Source organism: Lasioglossum baleicum, chromosome 1 (assembly GCF_051020765.1).
Source record: "Lasioglossum baleicum chromosome 1, iyLasBale1, whole genome shotgun sequence".
Classification (NCBI taxonomy): Eukaryota; Metazoa; Arthropoda; class Insecta; order Hymenoptera; family Halictidae; genus Lasioglossum; species Lasioglossum baleicum.
The window spans coordinates 6140921-6150534 of record NC_134929.1 but is presented as its reverse complement, the minus strand read 5'-3'; the positions used below and the strand labels follow the sequence as shown (position 1 = coordinate 6150534).

The 9614-nt window shown below is 35.5% G+C and overlaps 2 protein-coding genes across 6 annotated transcripts in view; both read right to left on the bottom strand.

Annotated features, from left to right (window-relative positions):
- Window positions 1-2096, bottom strand: part of Sdk (sidekick cell adhesion molecule) — a 21864-nt gene extending 19768 nt beyond the window's left edge. For 3 of the 5 annotated variants that reach the window (XM_076432531.1, XM_076432542.1, XM_076432552.1), the window contains exon 1: window positions 896-2095. In XM_076432531.1, coding sequence (XP_076288646.1) covers window positions 896-1007 — 112 coding nt within the window. In that variant the 5' untranslated portion in view covers window positions 1008-2095. Of the gene's footprint in view, window positions 1-895 lie in introns of all 5 variants that reach the window. The other 2 variants (XM_076432515.1, XM_076432523.1) reach the window with 1 other exon arrangement.
- Window positions 2097-8082: 5986 nt separating this feature from the next.
- LOC143211774 (small ribosomal subunit protein uS8A) lies at window positions 8083-9278 on the bottom strand. The gene is made up of 4 exons (XM_076429733.1): window positions 9121-9278; window positions 8566-8700; window positions 8292-8457; window positions 8083-8219 (listed from the first exon to the last, which is right to left on the bottom strand). Exons 2-4 carry the CDS (start codon window positions 8696-8698, stop codon window positions 8126-8128), a joined length of 393 nt encoding a protein of 130 aa, XP_076285848.1. The 5' UTR covers window positions 8699-8700; window positions 9121-9278; the 3' UTR covers window positions 8083-8125.
- Between the last annotated feature and the right edge of the window lie 336 nt (window positions 9279-9614).

Here is a 9614-nt window from a genome sequence, read left to right as displayed (position 1 = left end):
TTGACCGGTTTTAGGAAAACGGTCAGCCCCGTCACTTCACGGTAACGTCGGAACGTTCATCTTTGTCAGGGACGTTGTAATGCCGAGAGCATATATCCTGTTCCCGTGCTCGTTTCATGACAAAGCGAATACCGTTTCCACGTAATAATGACGGCAATTACCAGCGGAACCGAACATGGCTGTACGTCCTGCAAAAATACGACTACATACATACTAGTATGTAGCACGGATTTCTGTAACCGCCGCCGATGGGTGCTGTCCAGTGTTCCTGATTTCTCAACATTTTTCATTTTTCGAGAAATGAGAAATAAGACTATATTTCTCGAGAAGGAACACTAAATTGTAGTACTGTCACGAAAATACTCGCTGATCCGCTAATTTTTATCAACTAACCCTCGTGTAGTCAACCAAAATGTATACATAGATTATCTAAAATCTTTCTGTATTTAACATGTTTGCAAAAATTCTCATTATAAGACTATAAATTAATTGTATTAGAGAGTAAAGAATGGACATTCAGAGAAATTTTATAATATTCTTTAGAGGAACATTAACAAATTGTTGAAAGAAATACAGTAAATGGCTAAATATGTAGGAGAGAATTCGGATACTCGGGCCTCGGTTCTGTTTTGATAACAAAATCTATGAAATTTGTGTACCCAAATATGTACATTGTAAATTCTCTGGTTTCCGACCCGACCCGATTTCGACTTTGGGTACCCGAATACATATGTAATACATATTGAAAACATATATCGAATACATATTGTAAAAATTGACACGAGGGACGGACGAGGGTGATGAAGCAAGAAATATTCGAGAATGGTGACAGTTCGAAGTTCGAAGCGTTCGAAAATGCAAGGACGACAAAATGAAAATGAGCGCGAAAGCTCACCAGTGGCGCAGGCGCTGCCAGCGATCCAGATGAAATAGACAGCGGCAAAGAGAATCCGCGTGTTCAGGAAGGTCGACAGGTCCGCCACCGCATTTCTCCGCGGTATCTCCATGTTAGTTGGTGGATTCGGTTAGCAAACCGCTCTCTGCCACTTGCACTTCACCACCGAAAACGCGATGCACAAATATCGCCGCGTTGCGAGTCACGCAAGCCAGCACGAACAATTCCTGAACGATCTCCGCATTTTATCGAGAGTTCACGTGGCGAGATCCAACAGCCCGGATCGCGTTTTCTTTCGACAGGCGTAACGGAAGAACATTACGACGTACACCTGCGAAACAACATTCCTCTTACTTGCACTCGCAGTCCCTCCACCTTTCGAGAAACCGACGATCGCGTTGCATCGGTGCAGCCTCGTCTTCCATTCGATTCGCTCGATCGCTCGATTGCTCTTCTTCCCTCGCCTCGGTTCTCTTTCAGATCGACGCTTCCAGTCCAAAGGCTTCCATTGTCAAATTACATTTTACAAATAATATCTAATAATCCTCTTCTTGCGTTTCACCGTCGTCGTACTCCGCACTTCTTTCTCGTGATCACGCGAGAACGCGTACAGAACATCCTGATGGAACTTTATCAATTGCAAATTTACGAAAGAAAACGTCGGGACCGTGTCGATTATCCGACGAACTCGTAAAGAAATCACAGCGGTATTTGCGAGAACACTATTTATACACAATGCGACGATCGAATAAATCGCGTATCGTTCGAAATCATGAGATCCAACTCGGTCACTAAATACACTTGAATTTTCTAATCGTTAGAACAACTTGTTTAATCAGATCTTCAAACACTGTAAATACATATGCAAATAGCAAGCCTTTGAATTTTAACATTATCTCACGCGCAGTTGTCCCTTCAGACTCCCAGGTAACTGTGCAGGTAACGCAGCACAAAACGGTCACATTCACCTGGGTAACACCTGGCAACACCGTTAAATTTCTTAGAAATTCGTTCGCACGTTTTCCTCGGAAAATAATGAACACGATCGTGGGATTTTTCTTTATTATATTCGCGTGGAAATCGGAAATTTTTTACGACGCGACAGCCGATCCGGTACGTTCGCGAGTTTCGTTCGAATAACAAAGTTTTGTTGACTGACCGTCATCGGCCGTGTTCACTCGGAGATGCTCGGAGAATAAAGTTGAAATTGCAACCACGCGCATGCTGAACGGATCCACTGGTCATCGGCCAATCAGCGGACAGATGCAGCGACCAATCAGAAACGCCCTGCGATTTCGTGCACTGTACACGGTGGTATCAGAGAGTATATGAGAGTGCTCACGCCCGGGTTTTGGCCGTGCCGCTTTTGTCTCCACATCATGTTTAGCCTGGAACAGCTCCTACATCATCTTTAGCATGGAACAGAACCTACATCATCTTTAGCAAGAAACAGAACCCACTTTACTGTTAGCACATCTGACGACATCTGTGACAATCTGTGTCGCTCGAATATTTCTCTTACGCCCTCTAGGATATATTCTGACTGGAGTGAGAAACAGGAGGCCACCAGAGGCCACCGACGGCATTTCGTCGGTGCAGAAAACACTGTATCGTGTTAGCAACGCGCCCGCGCGCTACACTCACCAGCGTACCTTTACTATATCCGTGTGCGCTGCTTGTGCGCTTATGCCAGCCACAATCTATTTTTAGCACTTGCCATGTTGCCATGTTGTATTGCTTTACAGCTTACGGAAACGAAACTGAAATTCGACTGTCGAGCCGTCGAGCGTATGAATCGCAATCTGGAGCTAGCCTTCGGGTCCCCGTGCAGCGAGGATTTTTTTTTTATTTTTATTTTTCATTACTTTTTTAATTACATTTTTTAACCTTCCAAAAAATTAAAAATGTTAAAACTATGTTCAAAATATGTATTCATTTTAAATAGAAACGTTTTGTTACTGTCATAATTGCATTAATAAAAATTGGTATATGATCGAGAACAGGTTGATGGTATTTATTTGGACTGATTGGAGAATACGAAAATGCAGGAAGTATTTTTTAGTTTATGAAACAATTTGTAGATTTATTAGTTGTCAAACAAATAATAAAATAAATTGTATAATATATATAAATTGATTTTATACTAGCATACACAAGTTTATTTATTAAAAAATACAGTCATAACTATAATTATAATAGAATTTCATAAAATGTATATTGAGGTTATTGCAAACTCATCTTTTTTCGCAATGATGCTCTAATTTCATTGCTTCTCTCGAATGTCCATTTCCTTCCGAGACAGTGGCGTTTCTAGCAGGTGTAAATAAAAAATGTTGATATAAAATGTATCATAATTAAACTACAATTATTCTAATAACGTGGAATGTAGTACATATTAAGTTTTAGTTACCCGGATTTTCTTCTTCGACGTTAAGCACTCTTTACTGCTTCTCGTAATTTACGTATATGCAACATTAGGGTGGACCTTATTTTTCGACCATGAAATTTTTTTGGTCCCGTAAACCAGAATTGTGACAAATGTTGAGAAAATGGTCTGGAAAAATTTTGGGGCCGTTTGAATAATGGGAAAATGAGTTTTTAATGGAAAATGGGAATTTTTTAAATCTTGACATAAATAGACGTTATGATATATCGTTGAATTTGTCTTTTTTCTCTTTAAGAATCCATATATAGCATAAACAGTTGTTGATAGAAAAAACATCCGTGACCTTGAAAACTTTAAATAATGACTTTGAAAAAATTTTTTTTCTTTGATACTATATCCACCTCCTTATATACTACAACTTTTGTTTGAAGAGTTTTTTCATATATACATAACTGGCAGAGATATTACATATAAATAAATTCATTAATACGATCCAATCTACAAAAGAACAAGAAAGCGAGCTAATAAAAACGTGGTAAGAATAGTTCTAATATCGGAAAAAGAAGTTATTATGAATAATAAGTAGTCTGACTGAAACATGGACTGAAGGTGGTCAATGATACCGCTGAACGGGGCGTTAAACTAATGGAGGATCATAATAAAATTTTATCTAGAAACAAAGAGGAGAAATAATATATGTATACTATACAAACTGTGATGGAAAGCAGTATCCTGACGCCACAAAGCAGAATTTGTCAAAGGATTTGTAAATATTTTTTAATATAGCGAGAAACACCTGATCAATCCCTACATGATTAATTGCATTTTTAAGAGGCATTGAAGACAGCTTATTAACTGAGAGTTATTAAATTTTTCATTTTCCTCAGAGTCAGTAAGTTCTTTATTTTTCTCGGAGTCATTAAGTTTTCCACTTTTCTTGGAGTTATTAAATTTTTCATTTTCTTCAGTGTCGTCAAGTTTTTTCATAGAGTCATTGAAGTTTCCATTTTTCTTGGAGTCATTCAATTTTTCATTTTCTTCAGAGTCATTAAGTTCTTTATTTTTCTCGGAGTCATTAAGTTTTTCATTTTTCTTGGAGTCATTGAAAAGTCCCTCTTTGTCGTTTACGCGCTGTCGTTAAAAAAGTTCTGGTATGTTGCTAGTCTAAAAATATGATCAATGCTATTTTTCAGTTTCTCTAAAAAATCTGCATTTGTCTAATTTTTGCGTGTTTTTCAGTTTGTGTAATTAACATTTTGAACCAAAAAATCGGGAAAAAATCTCAAATATCAATTTCAATTAAATGCAGTTATATGATTAAATTAATGCAAGTAAATAGGAAAAATTGACCGAAAATTGAATGGCGCAACGGCTGTTTTAATAATTCGAAGGACTACCTCGTGCGGCTAGACCCTTCATTCCAAATTGTAATATTCCAATATTTCAGTATCATTTTAAATATTTCAAGTACTATTTAAAACTATTAATGAGTTTTAACAACAAAATATTTTAAATGAAAAACTAAATTTTGACAAATAAAATACGATTATAGCAAGCTTGCTATAAATGTCGAAAACTCGAGTCTGGCCAGAGACATTATTTTCAGGAAACACTATTCTATGATGACGAACGGAAAAAAGGGAAGTGAAGCTCGAGGGCTTCGGTTGCCGCGGAGTGGAGTGAAACATTGTAACATGATACGGGTCGGGTCGGGTATATCGATGTAAAATAACACAATATTTTTTAAGAATTATTATTTTATATTAAAACGTTTGTAGCTTATTGCAACGTTGACCGATTTTGACGAAATTTTCAGAATATGTTTAATTGACACATATCTATAAAACGTATTTTTTAAATTTTCAATGTAGGCCCATATAAAGATGTTGTAAAATGCAACTTTTAGTAAGTAAGTAAATACGTATTTATTTATTTATTTCAGCCTCGTGGCCCAGAAATTGGACTTGGATTATAATTCTCGAAGCCATTCATCCCTCTATTTATCCATTCATCCGTTCCTCCACCCATCCATCCATATCGCATGCCACATCAAATACCTTATTGTCTATGTTGATCTATCCCAATCCCAATGTCTCCCCGCTAATCCCGCCTCTCTCTTGATTATCTCTTGTGATTAATTCTTTCCTTTTTTCTCTATACTCCTAACCCATTCTACAATTTCTCCCACTCTTTTCTCCTGTACTATCTTTTCTATACTTATGTTAATTTTTTCTACCCCTTCACAGTCTTCTGCCAGGTGTTTTAGTTTCCCCAAGTGTCTCTCATTTTTTCTACAATTCCGATCAGTTGCTATTTTTGAAAAAATTATTTTCACATCCTGTACTAAACTAATTGTTCTAGCTTCCCAAAAAGTTCAAATCGTATAGTACAATATTAAAGATACAATATTACAATACTAATACAATATTAATAACGTTAAAAATTACTTAATATACACCCGCGGTAAAATCAGTAAGTATAACTTTCGTCCTCACAGCAGAAACGTCGAAAAAATTTTGACAATGATGTCCCACAATAAAAAAAATCTGAAAAAACTTGACGACACTGCCTGCTGTAGTACTTTATCAAGGAACCAAACAGTAGAATAGCATGTTTTCATATTTTCTAGAAATCTGCATTTTTCCGATTTTTGGGGGTTTTTCATTGTTTACGACTACAGTTTGCAACCAAAAAATCTGAAAAAATTCTATAAAATGCGTCTTAGGATCCAAAATATGTAACATTTTTTTTAGAATTTTAGAACGTATTTGAGACCGGAAAATTGCGCTCGACTGTGTAACAGGCCTAACGGTTCTGGAGAACCGATTACACTGTCCAACACCAAATTTGTTTTCAATATACTGTTGGGTCCTTCTTATAGAGTTTTTTGCGCTGATTCCGAATCTGTCCTTAATTTTTCTCCTATACGCACAGTTTTTGAAAAACATGGCTTTGAAAAAAAACATATTTTTCAACTTTAAACAAATATTGTGGTTATTATAAAAGATATTGAATTGTTCTTTACAGCAAAAGATTCTGTAGACTTTCCCGAATACAGTGATATCCATATTAATACATTTAAACATGTTTAAACAATGATTAAAGACGGAGAGACACTACTTTTGCACCAATTTTTGAGGATATTTTTCAATTTATCTCAAAAAATTAGGGTCCAGCGGAAAATCGAACTATACCACGCGATAGAGCAGACTTTTATCTTGAGAAACCACCCTTTCAAGTTTGTAACGTCGACGTTTTTTTCGAACCAGAAAACAAAATAACTAATATAGAATATTAGAATGTAATGGAGAAGCGTTTGAGCATCTTCTTCAATAAAGACATTTTTTGAAAATATCTCGAGATCTAATAATTTTTTGCCATGTGTACCCCAATCATTTTTTACGTAGAATGAACAGAAGAATCGATCTGTGTAAACAACAATATGCATTTCTACATAAAGAAATGATGCAATTGTTAATTGCACATGCACTGCTGCATCCAAAAAAAGTTAAAGACCTACAGATGTAGTTTTCTTCGAACCATTTATCTTTCTCCTTTTGCATTTTTTTGTAAATGCAATAATAACCGATGAGTTATGACTTGTAACAATTGCGTGAATCACCCTGTATACTTAAAATTTAAAAAATACGTTTTATAGATTTGTGTCAATTAAACATATTCTGAAAATTTCAGGGTAACCCTAAAGTTATTCTTCTAAATTTTCGTAGAAAAAATTGGTTTTCAATTTGGTTTAATTAATAATAACTGTGCCTAAAAATATGAAAAAAATTGGAGACAGTATTGATGACAGTAAGTATTTCATCATTAAATTAATTTCCAAGATGGTGGCTTTTAAACTTCGATATAAAATCTGTGTTTCTTCGAAATCTTCCGGCTTTTCTATTTTTTAAAACTAGAGTTTGCAACAAAGGCTCGGGAAAAATTAAAATACTTCTATGAATATAATTTATATTATTAGAGATTTGTATATTAGTTACATATTTGATATAAAACAATATAAACTGTATGTCCTAATCCTGGCCAATGATGATGTACGATCTGATCCAGTCTAAAGATGATGTAGGATCTGATCCAGGCTAAAGATGATGTAGGATCTGTTCTAGGCTAAAGATGATGTAGGATCTGATCCAGGCTAAAGATGATGTAGGATCTGATCCAGGCTAAGTACTAGACTAGGGGGCAGCACTATATGGGCACGGCCAAAACCCGGGCGTGAGCACTCTCATATACTCTCTGGTGGTATATATTCGCTGAAGCCGCTGAAGGCATTCGTTTGAACTTTGAACAGTTTGAAATGGATTTATTGTTTATTTGCACGAAATGTGAATATCTTGTCAAATAGGACCTGATAGGACCCAGTAGACTGCAGTAGACAACCTTATAGCGCCATTGAAAAAGTATTGGAGAAACTTATTTTTTTTTATGAAACAGTAAATGTACAATAGATTTATAATAAATTGTTCGAAAACGATTGTACGCTTACCGTCACAGAGAAGATACATAATTAGATACACTAATTTACGATTATTCAAATTGTAAACAAATTAGCCATTCTTTGAATGGCTAAAAATTGGTATACATATACACATTCTCGTTATTTTAATAAACTAATGTAAGTTTAGTGTATACTGTTTACTGTACATCAAGCGATCACAGGCATTAAGATAAATTTATAGAAAATAGACTCCAATACTCTGCTATCTACGTTCACTTTGATAAGAGTGGGGTAGGTTGTCAGGACACTTGAAAAAGAAAAAGTCAGTAGGTTGAATAAGGACAATTTTGTTTACGTATTATGAAATTTTTATTGAATTAAATAAAAATTAGAAGAAAAATCCAAGTATCTTTCCTCCGAGATGTTTTCGCCTGGCTTCTTCGTGATCCATAATTCCTCCACTTGTGGTCAAGACAACGTATCTATAACAAAATCCATTGTAACGGGTTAGTAAGCGTAAGCGATTAGTACCGTATAAATTCCTAATAGCTTACCCAAACTGACGAGATGGCAAAAGGCTATTCGTCCATTTTTCAATGTCGTTAATCGGAACATCGAACCTGGGCGAAATAACACCGCATTTGTTTAATCTTCCACTAAGATTTACAACAATCTTGCCACTGCGGTGGTCATCGACGATCTCAAATTCTCCGATGTATCCTGCAATGAAAACAGTAAAGTGTAATTCTAAGATTGCTAACTACACGGAACGTGAATTTTAATGAATTATGGGTAAACAGGATAGAAAATGATCGTGTATATTCTCACCTTTTCTCATCATGACCGTCAAAAATTTAATGATTACTTTGGAGCAAGGCCTCAAGAGAACCTGCCTCTTTCCACGCTTTTCCGCGTTATTAATGGATTTGAGGGCATCGCTAAGAACGTTCATACGCACCATGGCTGAAACAATAAACAATTTGTGAGATTTTATACCAATAAACATTTTGCTAATTGTTTTGTTTTCCCCTTCTACCGAGATATCCTGTATTCTGTGACGTTACAACATAACCTAAAATCAACGTAAACCGAGTTCAAACAACACTTTATTGTATCTTGTTGACTAAATGTTAAACTCCTAATAATCGTACTATTGCTAACATATTAATGTCACTGTTACATACTACGTTCTAATATTCAACAGGCAAAACAATGGCAAAAGGAAACAACTCGCACTGTTCCTAACCCACTAATCACCTTAGCGTTAAAACTTTTTCGTCACAATATCTGACATAAAATATTATCACCAAGTAATTCTTCGTTAAAAATACTAAGGATCATATGATTAATTTACGCTGGATGTGCCTCAAAAAAGGAGATTACCTGCGATTTAAAATTTTATTTATCACAGCAACGTACACGCTCGATTAGCCGAGTGAAAAAGAAAATTTGGTAGTCAGTGTTACCATACTACATATCCTGAATGTACCTAACAGTACCTAAACATCATTGGCTGAAATCCTAGGAATTGAATTCAGCATATAACGACTGTTACTATTTATTATTTAAATTCATACGCAATAAGAACTAATATTAGTAGTTCTATTTATTACATTAGACGTTGCAAGTGTTTATATAGACGTCGTTCAATAACGATCCGACTTGTCCACGAAGTCGAATATGATTGGACAACAGGCAACATGAATAAATAGCGTACTCTGTTACATTTTTTTCGAAATTATTTGTAGTCTAACAACTTTGAATTTCCTTTCTATCTATGGACTTGCAGTTATTCCAGTGAAAATGTTATCACGAAGAAACAATTTCATGAAAAAACGCTTCGCGAGATACGGGATCATAGAAAATAAAGATTCGAT

Coding starts and splice junctions, on each gene's coding strand:
- LOC143211774 (XM_076429733.1), bottom strand. CDS start 8,698: ATGGTGCGTATGAACGTTCTTAGCGATGCCCTCAAATCCATTAATAAC. Junction 8,458..8,565: donor GACGGTCATGATGAGAAAAG/GTGAGAATATAC, acceptor TTTTCATTGCAG/GATACATCGGAGAATTTGAG. Junction 8,220..8,291: donor TTGCCATCTCGTCAGTTTGG/GTAAGCTATTAG, acceptor ATTTTGTTATAG/ATACGTTGTCTTGACCACAA.